This window comes from Condylostylus longicornis, unplaced genomic scaffold, assembly GCF_029603195.1.
Source record: "Condylostylus longicornis isolate FDR11 unplaced genomic scaffold, ASM2960319v2 ptg000043l, whole genome shotgun sequence".
Lineage (NCBI taxonomy): Eukaryota > Metazoa > Arthropoda > Insecta > Diptera > Dolichopodidae > Condylostylus > Condylostylus longicornis.
The window spans coordinates 2,111,881-2,132,298 of NW_026578012.1; the positions used below are offsets into that span (position 1 = coordinate 2,111,881).

At 24.3% G+C, this 20,418-nt stretch overlaps 1 protein-coding gene across 1 annotated transcript in view; it reads left to right on the forward strand.

Annotated features, from left to right (window-relative positions):
- The first annotated feature begins 734 nt into the window (after positions 1–734).
- Positions 735–20,418, forward strand: part of LOC129610046 (O-acyltransferase like protein-like) — a 31,262-nt gene continuing 11,578 nt past the window's right edge. The window contains exons 1-5 of the mRNA XM_055522363.1: positions 735–814; positions 1,345–1,455; positions 3,212–3,456; positions 6,856–7,017; positions 13,828–14,051. Coding sequence (XP_055378338.1) covers positions 735–814; positions 1,345–1,455; positions 3,212–3,456; positions 6,856–7,017; positions 13,828–14,051 — 822 coding nt within the window. The remainder of the gene's footprint in view (positions 815–1,344; positions 1,456–3,211; positions 3,457–6,855; positions 7,018–13,827; positions 14,052–20,418) is intronic.

Consider the following 20,418-nt stretch of genomic DNA (forward strand, 5'->3'; position numbering starts at 1 on the left):
GCTAAAATTTGAAAAAGCTCCAATGTTACGTCACCTAGAAAATTAACGTTTTTTAAAAATGAAAAGTTAAAATTTCAAATTTTTCGAACTTTAAAGTGATATTATTCCGAAATCTGAACCTATTTTAGATAATGTAGATATAAATGAGAAAGCTCTTGCACTGAGTTTTCCAAATCATATTTAATAATGTATCTGTCTTACACAATTATGGAGTTATACTTAAAATTTGAAGAAGTAAAAAAAATCAGTTGAGATTGATTTTAAGCCTCTGTTACTCCAAATCTGTCGAGCTGTGAATGTTGTCTCCATTAAGAAATTTTGTCTACTCATGAGGGCCTATACAATATAGTATATAGCAGTGCACTTTCATATGAGACATGTATTTTTAGAATTAATTAAAATCATAGTATTATTAAATAACCTGACTCCTAATAACTAGACTTGGCATTATGAATAATATTACAGTTTGTAATAAATTTGTCATTTTTATAGTAGTTCAACTTAATCTTACACTTATACAGCTGAGTTTTTGAGTCTTCAAAATTAGATAAATAAATCTTATTATAAGAATTTCATTTTTATTATAAATATTTATTTATACATTAATAAATTATTAATTTTACATTTAATTCTTATATACATACATATACACATATAGAACAATAATTTGTTTTTGGATAATTTTCCTTCATGTTAATTGGTATCCAATGTTTACATATAAAAATATTTTACATATGGCAATATCATTTGATAAAATTATTGCTCAACCAACTTATCAAGGTTTTTATTATGTTGATGCATTTTTCGTAATTAGGTGAGTATTTTAATATTTTTCTAAAGTATAACAATTAATTAAATAATATTATACAATTTGTTTAATTATTTGTAATTCTTATATGCATTCTTATATTGCATTCTTTAATATTTGGCAATATTATTGAAAATTTATTCAATTCTATGAAAATATTTTTTATTTATTTTTCATATTTTTTCTTATTTTTTATACAGTGGTATGCTTTTAACTTACAATTTTTTATCAAATAAAAAACGATTTGAACTTATACGTCAGAATAATTTTATACAAAATTTTAAATTATACCTTCAATTATTGTGTCACCGTTATCTCAGGTATGTATATATTAATAAATTTTAGTATAAGAGTTAATATACTTCCGTTGAAATTGCATGTTTTGATATTGTGAATATTTTTTTTTTTAGCATATTTTTTTGTGCAAGAGTATTGTAAATATTTTTTTTTATGTTGATTTTCCATACACACTTTCAATATTGATTTTAATTCGTTTCTCTTTTAATAATTAAAATATATATATACATATTTTGTAGATTAGTTCCAGTTGCAATATTAGCTGTTCTATTAAGTGATATCGTTTATGATTATTTAGATAAAAGTTCACCATACTATATGAATATGACCAATGATTTATATTGTAAAGAGTAAGTATATTTGTATTTATGTTTGAATTTTAAGTATTACAATTTGTAATATTTCAAATTGTATACTCAGAAGAATTTGTAATCAAATATTTTATTAAAAAATTATTTAAATATTAATTATATAAATATTTTTTGTATAATAATTAAAATTATTTTTTTTTTTTTCAAATTTTTAGGAATTGGATTGCAAATATTTTCCTTTTAAGTAATATTTATAGTATGAAGAATAGTTGTGCTTCATGGGAGTGGTATTTAGCATGTGATATACAATTTTATATAATATTTTTAGGAATATTATTCTGTTATACAAAATATGAAAAATTAACAAAATTTTTATATTGGATTTTATGTATAACATTTATGATAATAAGTTTTTATTGTTATTATCGTTTAAAATTTACATTTGGGTAAGTTTACATTAATTTTTTTATTTTTGCATTTATAATTTAAAAAAATGGAAATATGATGATAATTAAGAGCCTTGCAATGGGATCTATATGAAATTTAATTGCATTATGGAAAAAATATTGCTTTCTTTACTGTAATAGCTGCGGTATAACAATTAACCTTTTATGAATTTTGCTGAATATATTAAAAGTATTATAAAGTTAAGAATTTCCTTGAAAATTAAAGCATATAAGATTAAGTGTCGAACTCAAAAAATATATTTTTTAAAATAAAAGAGATTGCTTATCTCGGAACTGAGTCTTCATATTTTTTATAACTTTTATAACAATTTCGAATTGAAATAATTTAGTAATTATTGTGATAAAATCATTTTATTATTGTTCTGTACGAAAATGAAATACAGTAGATTCTGTATTATTCGAATCTTAACAACTTGAAAATATTTTGAAAACTCGAAGCGATATGAGTTCGTCCTTTAACTGTTATTGATAGAAATTGATAGAAATTATGTTACAGCTCGAATTTCCTTAATTCGAAATAAAATTCAGTTTCCATGAGAGCAAAAATTTACTTAAATCGAAAAATTTCCCAAATTTTTGCAAAAAAAAAAAAAAATTATATTTTTAATTAAAAAATTATCTGTGAAACTGTTATACAGCGAAAAATATTAAAATTACTTAATACATATATAGTTACTTAATAATTAGTTTAAAATTTAATTATGCCTTACCAGTATATAGGGTAATTCTTACCAGTATATAGGGTGATTCTATAAGATTGTACAATTTTGTAGCATACTATATTGATTTTATAATTGAAAATTGGTAAAAATTTTCATTTGGAAGTAATTCGATTTGCGTAGTATAACAATTTTAAAAAATTTGTTCTATTAGGCTCATATACGTCTGTAGCTATAATAATAATTTTAAGAGATATAGGATCTTTAGAAATAACATGTTGTTAATATAAATCATAAATGTGAGAAAATTTCTGAAAATTACCAATATTTCATTAATTTTTTGAGGCTATATTCTTGTTAAGCTTACAGAAATTCTAACTTAATCAAAATTAAATTAAAATCAAATTTTTACTTTTATAATTAATAATTTATTTTTAATTATTTCTATTTTAGATATGATGTACACTATAATACTGAATCATATGTTTATAATAAACCATGGACAAGAATAAATCCATATTTTGGTGGTGTTCTTATGGGTTATATTTTACATAAAATTTCGGAAAAAGAATGGAATTTTTCATTACATTTAGCATTTTTATATTGGTTATTAGCATTTTGTATTTATTTAATAACAATATCAATGACATATTTTAAAAATACACCAAGTTGGGCTGCATCTGGTATTGTAACAATTGGTAAATTCTTTTTTGGTATATTTATTGGTAGTATGATAATAATGTGCCAGAAAGGTTATGGTGGAATGTTTGCTGAACTTTTAAATTCAAGAATTGCAATACATTGTGGTAAATTATCATTTACAATGTATATGACATCATCAATATGGATAACATTATTTTATTCATTAAAATCATATGGAAATCATTTTGATGAAATTGAAACGATATTAGGAAGTTATGGAATATGGTTTCATACATATTTTTATTCATTAATAATTACGACATTTGTTGAAGTACCATTTATTAAATTATCAGATAGATTTATTTTAAAAAGAAAAATATAAAGATTTTCATATTGAATATTTTATTTTTATTAAAAATTCTTTATTTTTTTAAGATAAAGAATGAATATTATGCGGCATTGAATCCGCATTTCAATGGAATTTATGAATTTAAAAAAAAATTTTTATAATAAAATTTTCGGAATTTATTTAATTTGTAAAAAAAAAAACCTTATGTACCTATATAGCAGTAAAATAAAAGTATTTTATTATAATTTTTATATTAAATTTCTATTTTAATATTTTATTATAGAAAAATAAGAAAAAATCAATTATAAATATTAAAGATGTTTTTAGAAGGGTCGCTCTATAAAATATGAATTATATAGAAGACCTTAAAAAATCTTATTTCTAAAATGATTAAAAACTTCATTGAACATTTTTAAGAATAGTAATAACTGCTTACTATATTTCTAATTATGAGTATATTAAGGGCTCAGGAAGACATGCAATTTTTGGTTTTGTAATTAAAGTTTGATTTACAAATTAATTGCTTGCCATAAGTGTGCAGCTAAATTCTTTAAAAATTATTTAATTGCAACCAGTTTCTTAAATATTTACAAATTGTTTAATAGAATATTGTTTGATTAGTTAATTGTATGCGATCATACAGTTGCATATGTGAGCATTTGACAATAAACATATGGAAAATAAGTAAGCAAATAAACAGTTGCAAAACTAAAAATTACATATGGCTGTCTGAGTTCTAAAGAAAATTTAATGGAAATTTTTAAAAAAAAAAAAAAATGATTTTGCACTTAAAATATCTCTGAAACTAAACTTATTTCTCAAGAGGAGCATTACTGCTCATATAGACTATACATTAAACCGCTAGAATGAGAATAAGAAGACACCGCTAGAATGAGAATTTCATGAAATTCAAAACGAGTGTATAAATTTGACTTTGCCTGCCATAATCCCTTAATTTTTAATAAAAATGTACAAATTGGACGGTTCTCAGAATTTCTGATTTTAAAATATCATAGCCCAAACAGGAGGGTCCTAAAAGCAAAATATTAGTTGTTGTTTGTTAGTCTTACTTTGAAAGTAATAGTAACACCATATATATTTTTAAAGCTTATCCTAATTAGAATATTTTAATTTAACATTTTTAATATTTTCGCGTGAAATTGTTATTTTATTACGATCTATTGCAATAGAAATTTTATAATGATCTTAAAAATTAATAACAAGAAAATAAAATAATTTTTTTCCTGTTAATTTATAATAATTTTGAAAGAAAATATTTTAACATGCAAAAATTTATTCTATAATTGTTGCCAGCTGATCTAAAAATTCTGTTCATTTAAATTTTATAAAAGTTGAATTATTGTTATATTTTATTGAATTCTTCAATTGTTTTATCCAAATGAGCAAAATAATATTCTGCTAGAAATGTATTGAGCAAAATTTCATATCATAAGTTCATAAACGTCTTTATTTGGCAATTAAACGCACAGAAGCTTAAAAATGTTTTACAACTATTGTAAGACAAAATGAAAGTAAAAAGTAAAAAATATAACAAAATTAATTTGTCCGTCCACCTTAACAATATCAGTTTATTAATTAACATCAATCTGAAAATCAGTCACTTAAGTTAAACAGAAAGTTAGGTTTTACGAAAATTGCAAAAAAAAAAAAAACGTCAATAAAAACTATAAAAATAACAAATAATGAATTCATAAAATAAGAGTAAAGCAAAAATAATAATTAAGACAGTGAACTTTTTGAATTTTTACTTTTTTCTTTATTTCTTATGAAAAAAGTTTATGCAATTTTCCGGCAAAGCACTTGCAAAACGAAAGCTTTTAACGATCATAACATAAATTTTTTTAAAGACAAATGCGTTATTGCAAATGGTAAAGCATAGTATCATACTAAATTGGTGTTACCATCTTGTTTTGCGTTCAACTATAAGTACTCGTATAACAGTTAAAAATATCTCAATGAAGTGAAAAGAATGATTGGTGTCGTAAATGGTGCCATTGTGCATTTTTCAATACAATAATCACAAAAAAATATTTAATAAAAGAACTGCCAGTGCAACCACCTAAACAAGGTTGAGAACCTTTAGAACTCAAGGTTAAATAATTAGACTGTTAAAAGTTCATTAAATTTATTTTATTTCGATGATGATTAAAGAATAATAATAGGCTAAATTTTGTATACATATACTTCGTAATTATTGCGGTAAAAAGAACTTCTCTTTTGCTAGAACAAATTAATAATTTCAACCCTACAACTCAATTTACAATTAGCTCTTACAATTAGTTCCTAGAATTATAGGAATACCTACAATTGTAGGAACTAATTTCGACTCTAATGTCGGAAATACATGTCAATATTTTTAGTTTAAAGTTTTGACAGGTTTCTTGTAAACTACCAAATTTCTCGAATAAGTTTTAATTATTGATTTCAAAAAGTTACTTGAAATTCACCTTATTTTAATAAATTTCACGTATTTATATGTATAATATACAGAGCTTTTAGCACAGCAGGATAAACTGAATCTATTATGACTTTACCATTATTTTGGTTTTCACTTATGTTGTAAATTTTATTCACCGCGTTTTAAAGTTCATATTTATTTTATTTTTTTTTTAATTTTTACGATAAGTAAGATGAGTAAAAGTAATTTTTATACCGATTCGAATTTTCAGTTTTTTCATTTTTATCATGATCATTTTTACGACATTACTTACAATAACTGTGATTTACCTACAGTAATATCGTAAAATTTATATATTATATTAAAATGTATAGAGCAAATCGGGATCAAGAAAACTTTTAAAAAAGTGAAAAATGAAAATAAAAAACACAAAAATTTTGTTTTTATTTTAAAAGCTTCCATTCAAAGTTATAGGCCTACGATATTATCGTTTTATTGTTGTAAGTAAAGTTTGGTGACCAAAAAATTATTTGAATGCAATTTTCTTTAATATAAAAAAACAAAATTTTCAATTCAGTTTGATCGTAGACGTCTTTAAAGAATGTTGATCGTGTTCGCTACACTTTAAAAAAAGCAAAAATCGTCATTCTTTATCGAGTTTTTCCGTAATCGTAAAAAAATTTACAGTATATTTTTATGTGCTGTTGAAAGAATTCGTTGTTTTTATATTAGTTTCTTATTTTTTTTAATTTTTGCTGATTTATAAAAAAAATTTTCATTTAAAAAAAAAAAAGAAAAACATGAAGTTTTCATTTAATTTTCATATTAAGTTCAAATTGTTGTTTTGCTTCCTGTTTTTGATTGTGTCATTTAAATGTATAAATGGTTATAATGATACTTTAGCATATATTGATTATGAAGTTGATGATGAATTAGATTCCAAAAATTATGTAATTGGTATTGTACAAATTGGTGCAAAAATTGAAAATAATAATACAAAATGTGGTGAAGAATTAAATCAATTATTAAATGGAATAAATAATAGAGAATTTTGGGCATTAAAATGTATGTAAATTGTATAAGAATATTACAAGATATCATATTACATAAAAAAGTAATATAACAATATAATAGTATATAAAATTTTATGAGATATACTTTCATATATTGCATATTATGTGCATTTGCAATATAGTGATTGAATTTAATGACTGAATACAAAAATTTCATTAAAATTGTTTTAAAATAGTGAAAATTTTTATATATTCTTTATATAATAATTTTGGAATTTATAGCATTTTAAATAGACACTGTGATTGTCTGCAATACTGGAATAAAATAAATATTATAATTATGTAATAAAATGTTATGTTATTTGTACAAATTATTTATATATGTCGAAAGATTCACAATAATAGAGCACAATATTATATCGTAACATTAACATGGTAGGTACTATCGTTTAGAGAATTAACGAGAAAAAATAGAGTTGACCGTGTTAACTCTGTGATATCCGTATGAATTTGTTATTCTATGTGCGAATGCATATACCATAGCTGACTAAGGGACAGACTATGACTTTAAGTTGCCGTATTACCATATTAATCTATGCAAAGTTTCAGTTCTGTGTTTTCAATATTTTCTAAAATATGGCTAAACTACTATTGAAGTTGTGTGACAGCTACCAGAAAGAGCCAAGAAATTTCAACGACTTTTATCAAAGACATTGGTCCTACTTATATATTTTCTTGTACGAAATTTCGATACCAAAACTTTCATAGTTTCTAAGATATAGTCAAATTAATTTTGAAGTTGTATGGCAGCTACCCGAAACAGTATTTCGATCATGAACAGATTTTATGCACTTACTACAATAAATCATTTGTGAAAATTTGGTGAACTTAGCTCAATTTGTTTTTGAGTTATCGTTAGAACAGGTGGACAGACAAAGCTAAATCGACACAGAATTCGGCGCTGATCAAAAACATACACTTGAGTCTCAGACCATTATTTCTTAGCGTTACAAATGGTAAGGCAAATTTAGTGTACCCTTCGAACATACGTTCGTACTGGTATAAAAATGCGGGAAGAATTTCCGATATATGTAGAAAAACTTAGGATCCGAAGCTTTTCCGATACAAAGAGATTTTATAAAAAATTTTAAAGACCTTAAAATTAGAAGAAATATGTTTTATCTATATGTAAGTCTTAAAACATTTCAAAACTTTTTGAGGGACTGTTTGTTGTATGTTAGATACAATGCAAACAGATAAAAATTCCATGAAATTTTTTGGTTTCTGAAACAGTTCTTTACAATGCTCTAAAAAAAAAATTTCCCATAAAATTTTCCAAAAAAATTTCCCATTCCCATTTTTTTCAAATTTAATGGGAAAACTTTCGAATTTATCGTAGATTTCTAAGGGAACCAAAGGGGGCAGGAGTCAGCGCAGTCATTCGCGACTTATTGTAGCCTATCGTGCCAATTTATCGTGCACTAATTGCAAAATATTTCGTTTTCTTGTCACGCATCAGGTTGTATAAAAACTTCTAATAATCTCCTGTCATCATACTAATTTCAGCCTTCTGAAATTATAATTAATAGATAGATTTTTTCATAACAAAAAATTTTCTGAAATTTAGTCCTAATTATCATTAAATCAACATTCTACTTGAAGGCCTTATAAAATTTTCTAAATTTATTTTCTTAAGTATATTACTTAAGTTCAGTTTTTAAGTACCTATATGTATATAATTATATTTCTTATCACTTAATATACCATTATAATTAATAAAATTATATTCATTTTAAAACCATTTTCTTTAAGCATCACATTACGAGTATTCTCGTGAAAAACCCGAAAGAGAAAAAGATAAATCAAACCATATTTATAAATGAATCCGATTTTAAGGAGTGTATTGGAATTAACCTTGAATTTTATTTTTCCAAAAAAAAAATCCTTGACTAAGTATATACATACACTTTGTTAATAATTTTTTTGATTCAATTCCTTCGCTAATTATACACTTTTGTACATTTAACTTTGATTTGATTACTTTTAAAATATTTAATAAATTATTTAATAATATAATTATTAATAATATATTTGCGTTTACGTATGTGGCTATGTTTGTATATGAAATGTTTAAATATACAAGAATAAATTTTTAACAAACCTTCAGTAATTAAAATTTTCTTTTCAACTAAATAACACACACGCCATATGCCATACATTAGAGGTGTGTTACGAGTATCTCAAATTTAACAAATTATTTTATTTACATAAATAAATATAAAATAACCTTTAATGCCAATTATATTATAAATATGAAAATATTGTAATAATTATTAAAATAAATTTTATATTGATTATTATATTTAATTATTTTTATTTTATTTAAAATATTTACTAATGTTATGCTAGTTAAAATTGAACAGGTGATGAATGAATTTGTTCAATTTCCTATATATGTACTGAATGTCAACAGAATACATAGATTTTCACTACTGGTCGTCTTATAATATTGTTCAGATTCAATATCAGAATTGTGTTATATTAAAATTTTCTGAAAGAAAAAATATTTGTATAACAGTTTAAATCTTATTACTGCTTCTTCTTGTATATTTTACAATAATTAATATAATTTTCATTAATATTCTGAAAATTTTAAAAATTCACTATAATTCTTGAAATTTTTGCATACAGCCGCAACTACTATATTTGGGTATTGTTATATAGGAAAAAAACCAACAATATAAAAAATGAATTATGTCTTCCTAGAATATTAAACATAAAATTTTATAATCATAATTTATTGCATCATGGAATTTAACAGAAATATTGCTCTAATGCTATTTCAATTTCTTTCGCCTTTATTACTCACTTGATGAGAAGAAAATATGTGACTGTTGTATATCAGTAGCTATACATATAAACAATGTAATTTTTAAGTAAAAAGCAGCGCTGCCAACTCTTTCTTACTCAATTTCCCACACTTAGTTCAAAAATTCTGATTGTTTCCATTTGCAAATCCTATTTTTTCTAAACAGATACTTTCAAATTCTAATATAAGTAATAAATACTATATGAGTTTAAGAGCTCCAAATAAATAATATCACTTTTTCATTTTTGATCAAGTGTTAAAAATGCATTTGGTCAAAAAATAAAAAAAGAAATTAAAATAAATAATAGAATTTCCCATAATTTTTGGCCTTTTTCCCTTCAAGACTTCAAATTTCCCTCAAAATGGGAAATTTTCAATGATTCGGCAAAACTGGTAAGAAGTCATTTTAGTCGATATTATAAAGTTTTGTTGCACAACTTGTTGAGAAAAAATTATTTAAAATTGAATTATAAAAGTTTATAAACTTTATTTGCTCAAAATGAGCGGCAACATACATAAATGTGTCAGAATTATTCTTTAAGCACTATTTGAAAATAGACCCAAGAACAAAACTGAATAAAAATTAAATTTATTTCTTTTACACTATAGGCGCACATTTCTTCGTTTCTTATTAGTTGAATTTTTGGGTTTCGGCCCGCAAAGGTTAACTATATTCTTCCCAAATGATCTTATTTGTAATACCTACTAAATCTTGGATATTATATAAATGTTAAATATGCATAAGAAAATTAATATACTCTTTATTACCGAGGAAATTTTTTTTTCTCAAATGATTTTTCAAATCTACAAAATAAAATTTTTTGTTTGTATGTACAATGTGTGAATGTAGATTTCATTTTTTTTGTGTTAGACTTGCAAAAATCATTTATTTTTTTTCGAATATTTTTCCTGTTAAATTTACCTTATAATTATATTTGTCAATAAAATAAGTTCATATGTACACTTATACGAGTACAAACTTAATTTCTATGAGATCTGTGCACATACATTGTTGTGATTAAGTCAACATAAGCTCATATTATACATAATTTATGTATGTATGTATGTTCATTTCAGATAAAAATACTTACATAGATCTCAAGTTTTTATTTCTGATTCCTTTTATGTTAAGAAAAGCGATCGTTGTCACTCTTAATGTACAATATGTAAGTGTATATACACAATATGCACTTTATGTAAAATTTTCATTATTAAAGTGACCAAAGGTAATATAAGAAAGATAATATAAGATAGAAGATATAAAATTATTTTTTAATTATGGTAAACAAATTTCTAACAAGATCTAAGTATATATGCGATTATATTATTGACTTTGTGTTTATGCAAAAGTATGCACCGTGAAATCAAATTGAATCCAAAATGAAAATCAAATTGAAGAAAATTATTTATGAGTTTTTTGCCTCAGTAAATATTTGTATAATATTTTGAGTTTTGTGTATTAAAATAGGAATATATATGTATATATATGTGTATAGTTGTATGTTAATTTGAAAATGAGTGTAAAGATCGGTCCCTTGAACTAAATTTCAATTTGTCAAATTCAATATAGTTTTGCGAATTGCATTTTAAAATTCAAATGCTACAATCCCATGAAATTTAGTTAATTTTTGTTTCATTTCCAAGCCAGAATTTTATATAATATTCTTTTTAATGGAAATCGTATAACACTTTAATTCGTATAACACTCTTAATGTGAAATAATAAATTTCTTAAAATGGAATTATTGAAAAGAGTATAATTATTCCGGTAGATTGCTTCAAATTTCTAAAATATAAAATTCTTTATTATATTTAAATTTAAATTTTAGTTTTTAGTACTATTACAATACAAAATTCAAAATGGACCCTATGCAACTACTCCCAAATAGTACGTAGTACAATTTTCCCTTTATTAATTATATTGAGTTTTTTTTTTAAAGAATTTATTGTTAATCTTATATTTGAATATTAAAAAAGAATTATTTTTAGAATCTCAAATTTTCTAGTACATAATAATATTGCATTTTAACACCCACGTTATATACAAATTTAATTCCGTATTTTTTTTCACTTGTATACTATTATAATCTTAGTAAATATTTTATTATTAATTAGATATACTTACTAGAAAAACTTTGATTTTTCAACAACAATATTTGAATTTTCAATTATTTCTGCTACCACATGGTACTATTTTTTTTTGCTAACATAAATTATCACATTAGTGTTAAATAAACATAACTATATAACAAAAAAATTAAAGTATAACAAAGTGTTTATCAATATTTTGTATAATATTTAATTTTTCCTATTTGTTATTATTAGTGATAATATTTGTTATAGGTCTGTGAATTTATTTTTTAGTTTTCTTCCGCTTATATTTTTCTAATTCACCAAGACGTATTTAATTTAGTCAAATGTTAAATCAGTTGCATTGTTAAAACTAAAATAATTAATTTGCTAAATAAATTAAAATTTTCTCACTTATTAATATTGAATTAATGAATTCAATTTACGTAAAATGTTGGTATGTACTTAAAATGCTGAAATTACCAAGAAATTTTGTGTATAGTTACAGGTTAATTTCAATTAATTTTAAATAATGTATAAATTGTTAATTATAGTTGTAAACTGTGATTTCTAACAGCTATACTATATTGTAATTTTCTAAAATTTATGTAATAATTAAAAGGAAAAATACGACAAATAAATTTTTTGACTTATTTCCTTTACTAGTAATCAATTAGCTTTGGTGTAAAATACTACTATAATTTGAAATAGTTACAAAATTCTAGTAAATAAGTCTAATTATATTCGTACGAATGGATATTCGAAGAGTACAAGAAAATTTTGAGCTAAGCTGTAAATTTTCACAAATGCCAGAACCCTTTTCAAATTAAATGAAGTCGAGACAGTGCTCCGGGTAATTGCCCTAAAACTTTAAAAATTATTTGAATATTTGAGAAATTATATAAGCTATAATATCGAAATTTTCGCAGGAGCAAATATATTATTAGGATTGTTATGTGTGATAATAACATTGTTGAAATTTCTTAACTTCTTGTGGTAACTGCCATACAACTTCAAAAATTACTTGGTCATAGTTTAGAAACGGTTGAAGCTATAGTATTGAAATTTTGCCCATTATTTTCAGTAGAAGCGATTTTAGATATCATAAGCGTTTGTGATAACTGTCATACAATTTCCAAAATTATTTGGTCGTATACTCGTATTATGGAAATTATTGACATTATAGTGCTGAAATTTTGCATAAGCGAATATGATAATAATAATATGGTCATTATTTTCAGTAAATTTCTTTCAGCTGATATGAGTGTATTTGGTAACTGTAATATATGTATGGAACTGCATGGAAATTAACGTACCGCACTTTAATTCATTTATCATGCGGCTGTCACACGGGGTAACTCTACCTATTCTAGTTTTTAATAAAACATTAATCCAATTTGACATATTAATTTTACAGTTCTAACCTCCATTTTTGAAAAATAAACTACTTAACCCTTTTGTAAGAAAGAATTTAAAAAATAAGTATAAGAACAAAACAATTTGTAGTGCAAATTCGTCCCCGAATATTAAATTCAAATCTTAACTAAATTGGCCACTATTAAATGGAAATCTTTATAAGAAATTTCCTCTCAAAAATCCCTTAAATGTTTCCTAATTCGAGACGCGTAGAAATTGTAGGTATAAATGCACTCTATATAGTCACAATTATTATTAAAAAAAATTAATTTACCAAAATGTTTCAGAAGTCCATTGAATTTAAATTTCTATTTTAGTTTGGAAAAAGCAAAACTATAGAATTTATAGAATTAAAAATCACAAATTTAAAAATAAAATAAAAATTAATTCTATTTTAAAGCAATTTTAATCAAAATACGAGTATTTTTGTTCCTTCATTTTATTTGTATAACAATAATATTTTACATATATTTTTGAATTTTATTGAATAATTTAATAAATTTTTTAGTAATTAATTCATTTGGTATAATACCAAAATCAATACAATGGGGTAATTATTATTGGTTTCCATCAAGAGAAATATGCGATGATTTAAATGAACCATATAAAATTTCATTATCATCTGGATTACCAGCCTTAATGAATGTTACATCACCAATTAAAATGAAATTTTCAATGTTATATTACAATTTTACAACACCATATTATGTTGACCTTAACTTAGCCTTTGAGGTAAGTATAATAAAATTATACAAAATTGATAATTATTTTTCTTTTGTATTTCATTTAATATTGGCACTCATATTGGAACACTCCTTTAATGTCCATTTTTTATTTACATGCATATATAACGGTCAAGGTTATTTTAAGGTATGAAAATTTTGTACTTAACATCTGTTTTTTTTTTCTGTTTCCTCTTTCGTTTACTAGATCAAAATATTTTTAAATTATTTTGATAAAGAAGGTCATCAGTGCATAAAGGATTTTTATTTTATTCGCGCGATCTACGCGATTTTCTTCTTTCTTCTTGGATTTTATTTCTCTTTTACTGATAAGTTCTTTATGAATAATTTAAAGGGTATCATAATTCATTCAATTTAATGAATAATTATTCCGATTACTAAATTTGTTTTTGAGAACTATATTATTAATAATTTATCAGCAAAGATTTATTGTAATGTTGATTTATTGAGAAGGTTTTTTTTATTGTCTTTAATTGCTACAAAATGGAATTTAAAAAACAATTGTCATAATAATTTATTGGTAATTTTAAATTGTAAATTTTTGATATTTTTAAAAATAAATTTTTATTCTTACAATTGTTGGTTGCTTAGATGGTTGAAGCGTTAAATGCAGTAGATTCACTGCATTCCAATTAGCACAAATGTTCCGTTTTGCTGCTTCTCTACCGCGTGATCATCAGGACATCATTTAGTGTACGATTACAGGTGGCATATCTAAGTTATTCGGTTCTGCTGAGGAATCTATGTTATTTTCGATTTGTTATACACAAAAGCTGTTATGCACGCATTCTTACAATAGTATTGCTGTAAAACTACAGATTTTGTGGTTAAAATTGCAATAAAATTGTAAAATTTCGCTAAGATTTTCGCTAAGATTGTTCGCTCGTCGTTTTGTTTAAGTAATTCTAATTGAAATGAAATTTTTTGGGATCTAAATAATTTATTGGTGAATATTTTTTGAGTATTCATTTTTAACTAAACTGTACAGGAAATCAATCATATTTTTCAATCATATAGAAAATTAATTCTGCATATAATTTCAAGTTTCTCTATCTTAATGTACTTGCTTAACTTCTTCAATTAAATTTTTCAAATTCTAAACCAATAATTAGAAGTGTTTATTGAATTCTAATTGAGTGATCATATGTAGTATTATTTTTATTAATTAAAATATAAAAATTTTCATATTTTATTGTTTTTGGGTGGGTCGTGTTTACTTATAAAATGTATAATACATACACACTTGTGTACTATATGCATGCACATGAAATTAATCTCAACGAACCAAATTTGATACTCAATAGAATTTCTATATTTGTTCTTAAATAATTAATATAATAATTACGTAATTTTAACGTATTGGAATATCAAGGTCTTTTATCAAAATTAAAAATGAAATTCGTGTATATTAATTATAAGGAAATATAAAATTATTACATAGATCGGGCATGGACAAACTGCGCGATAGTATGAGCCAAATTTTGGAAAATTAAAATTTGTCGAAAGGTGCAACTAAGACTGTATTAACAGTGTTAACTTATATAAAAATTTCCGTAGATAAATAAATTATATCCGTGGTAAGAGTGATATACAAATGCTTTCCTTTAAAGCTCAATATCAACTGTCCGTTACAATGAAGGTTTACAATTTCAAAATCGGTCTGAAGCTGATCCATTATGCGTGTGTTTTCGATGAACCATGTAGTTCTTAACTTGGATGAAAATGAAATTTGTTATATTGTTGCAAAAATTATTCTTTCATATTTATTTGTAATTTTATGCAAGCCGCATATGGGGTTCGCTCGCGAGTGGTAGTTTGGTAACCCCTGATATATAGAATAAAAAAACATTGTGTATATACTTGAAAACCTTAAATTCTTGAAAAATTACACGTGCAATTTAATTAACAAAATCGAAAACTATCAAACTATTTTGGTAATTTACATATACATACATATGTACATACTCATGACTTTCCCTGAAAATGAAGTCTTTAATGGCTGTATACCGCCCACAAAAAATCGTATTTTTATCGAGGAATATTAATTATTTCATATCTTTATTCGAGAAATTAATCATTTACAAAATCATCGAATACAAAATGTCAAATTTTTTTTATTATTATTTCACTAAAATGTAAAAGTCAAAACTCCGATTAATTTAAAGAGTTTGTAATGTTGGAAAAAAACAACACAAGATACCTACTCAATTTTTTTTTCATATTTTTTAACATTTGAGTGTTTTATTAAAAATTATATTCGAAAATTTTTATGAAATAATAATTAATATGACATTACGTTCGTAAGTTTTACTCATGGAATGAGAATAAGAACGAGTGAGTGTATTGTGCATGTCTTTCTCCGTATATATAATAATCCAAGTTTTTAGGATTACTTGTCTAATTTTTTTTTCAAAATTATGTAAAATTCAGTCACTATTCAGTCATATTGTTGTTGAAATATATTTTAAAGTGACTGCTGACAAAAACATAGTTGACATATTAAAATTTTTGTACTTCTAATTTTTCTCTCATAAAAATTTAAGTTCGAGTTTTCTCTCATCATAATCATAGCAACAATTGTTTTTAAGAGTTATTTTGTAGCGTTGCCAATGCAGAGATAAGTTGACAAAGGGGTTAACTAACATTTTGACGAAATTCGAGTTGCTACGATAAAACAATGAATATACATTGATATTATTAAGTAAGTTATCAACAAAAGTTCCACAAAAATGTCAACACAAAATATTTGTCAATTTTATCTATTTTCGCAAATTTTTAAAAAGATTCTTTTTAAATTTAAAATATTTCAAATAAAATCTCTTGATTTTCTTTCAATCTTTTTACTAATTAAAATAAAAAATGTGATAAAATCGAAATTAACATAATTTTTATATTCAAATTCATAAAAATTGAAAAGAAATATAAAAAAAAACAAAAAATTCGCTAAAACTAGATATGAAAAGATAGAAAAATTTTACATTTCACGGAGCATCAAAAAAAAATTGTTTTTTTTTCTCCCTCTCTTCTTATCACGTTTAAGCTCGTGTCATATGTGAAATAAGGTTAAATATGGATGACCGATAATGCATCTAAATAAAATAATAAAATTTCTTACAAGGTCATTTACAAAAGAAAAAGCAAAAGAAAAAAAAGATGGCGTAATCATTATGTAATTTATAGAATATTCGAGTTTGAATCGATTCATCGGAGGCATGCAATGCAAGTAGTTATACGAGAATCAATGATAAAAATTCAAGGTCACTAATAATTTTTGTTTTTATTTTTATTTGAATTTTGTAATTATAATTTTGTTAGTTTTTGGTTTTTACTTGCAATTTTAGTATATATACTTTATTACAGTTATTAAATATACTAAATACTTTGAATTACAGTTTCATATTGCGTGAATGAACGAAAATTATTGGCCATTTTGTTTTTTATTTTTATTATTAAAAAGTATTTATGATATTCAAATATTTGTTTGGAAGCATATCAAACACATGTTAATGATTCTCTAATATTCATTAATTTTATGCTGGAGTAAAACTACTTTTTCAAAGGAACATTTGACATACTTAAACATAATGGTAAAATTAACATATTTACACTTCTGTTAATATTCAAATAAAATTATGCGTTTAGTAATCAATTGCTATTGGGATGCATTTAAATCTGCTACTATTGTGTTAGTATTTCTATTATATATTTCTTGTTGTTTTATAGCATCCAGTAATATTTGGAAGAGCTGGTAATGATAGTACTATAATTGCATCAATTAAATAGCTTTTAAACGAATTTTAACTGTGCATCCTTAATAAAAATTGTTGACTCATAATACGAGTATATTGGTATTCCTTGGATTGAAGTAATTCATATACGTAAATCTTACGAATATTTTATATCTTATCGACCAAAGACGATTTACCAATTAACCAGCAATATATAAAGGATAAAATGAATTTTTTGTATTGTATAATTTAATCAATCTGCATGTATAGCAATATCCAATCTCGACTAATCAAAATTCAAACATTTTAGTATTGACATCGATGAAAAATATATATACGTTGCGTATCATTTTGAGAGGGTTGTTAAAAGGCGATATTAGCGCCGCCACAATGAAATTATTGCTATAAATGTATATCCATCCTTCAACTAATGGCATCCATCCTTTGAACTAGCAGCTTAAATAGTTTTTTTTAATCAAAATTCAAGGCGACAAGTCAAAAGTTTGCCTTATGTCGATTTAAATATTAACTTACGCATATACTAGGAATATAAATTTACTGTCAAGATTTTACCAAATGCTTTCAAAATTTTATTGAATTTTATATAATAGAAAATTAATAATGGAAAATTATGTAATAACCGTTAGCTATCTAACTCAGGTTTGGGAATATAGTTTCTTTGAACCCACGCTTATATTCAAAGCTCTTTTGCCCAAATTTCTGAAAGAACAATTTTTCTTTTCTCAGAAGCTCATCGAATATAGGCAGATACGCTACTCACTTTTTACACTAATTCTACATTATACTAGACTACATTACTTCTATGTCTAAATGTCAATGAAATTGAGTGTAGATTATTATTAATTGTATTGTGATATTTTTGAATGAATGTACATACTCAGAATATTGTCGAAAAAATATTACCATCATCAATATTATCCAGGAATTTTCAAGATATATGGAAGTGAAAGGGTTTTAATAATCTCACTTAGAGCACCTGCAGAATGCAGAAAATAAATTAATAATTAGTAAATCAATATTTCAATATTGATTTACTTATCTAGATCATATTCCATTATTGACAATTTTCTAAAATTCGTACCGAAATATGGATTTAACATGACCTTTTAATTTTTCACTCACTCTAAATGAAAAATTATTTGTTACCGTTACCTACATTTCTCTTTCAAACTTACACTTTTTAGTACTCACTTATTTTCTAATTGCAAAATGATGAAAAAACAATCAAAACAATTTTTTTTTTTAAACACTTTCACGAAATTCAAATTAAAATAAAATTTTTTTTTTCTCTTCATCAGTTTGCACTTGTTGTATTTTTTTCAGTTGACCGTGCATTAAATTTTCAATTATTTTATATACAAATGTGTTTACAAACATACATACTAACTTTTTAATATGAAATTCAGTTTTGATTCAGAAATTCAGTTTTAACATTTTCCTGTTCTGCTTTACTAAACTGATAAATATTACAAATTTTCATATACACACATACCTACTTATCGTTTAATTACTCGTTACGTAAAACTTAATATACATAACATGTGAACAGTTGTATATGTTTTGTAAATTTATTATAAGTACTTACATTTAACATAAAAATATTGTGATATTTTTAAAAAAAAATTAAAACAAAATTTGTTTTTCTTTTAAAAATTTCGGTGTCTCACCTGCATTCTAATTAAAAGCGGTCAGTTTATGCTCAGTCATCATAATTTATTGTGTACTTATTAACTTTTATATTGTTCCGTTTATTCAACTTCAATTTTATAAAAAACAAAAAAAAAATGTAAAAATTTTTAAGTATTTTTATTTAATTTTAACCTAATAATCAGATATACGCGATTATTTTATTTCCATTGCGTAAGTATAACGATATTGTCGATTGAATTGCGCTATACACATACGTTCATAAGTAAATACGTATAAGTTTGGAGAAAGTAGGTATTAAATACCAATAATACCACATTTATAAAAGCCATACCATTGACATGTAACATTTTTATTGCATGTGTTTACATGTAGGAGGTAGTACATCAATAACAGTTCACGTGCATATTATGTAGGTGAATTTTGGTGTGTGTGATTTTCATGAATCACCTAGGAATATTTCCACTTTTATGGCATATATGAATGGGGTGATTTTTTAAATATTGAATTTTGAAAAATTTAAAGAAAATCATAGAAAAAAATCAAATTTGCATAGGGTTCTTATTAATAAATCAATAGAGTTGCCAGTAATTCTAAATTGACCGCGAAAGAGACCTCGGTGCACCTCCTGGGGGAGTGTGATGCTCTTGCTCATAGGGGGGGGGGGGGGGGAGAGAGGCTGGGAATCTTTGCTCTAACGGTGGCGGAGTTACGGTCTTCTGGTCCTCACAAGTTGCTTGAGTTCATCAGGAGAGTATGTCTCGAGCGTGTGTTGTAGGGCATGCCCCGCACTCGGATGGCGGCGCACAATAGATCCTTATACATGGTTGCGGTGCACTGTTGCCCCTATATACGATTAGTTTTTATGTGCTGTGCTCAATTCACACATTTCAGCCCGAATATCACTAATAACACGTTGGATATTGCTTTCCGTAAAGTTAACAATTTCGAATGGTATTT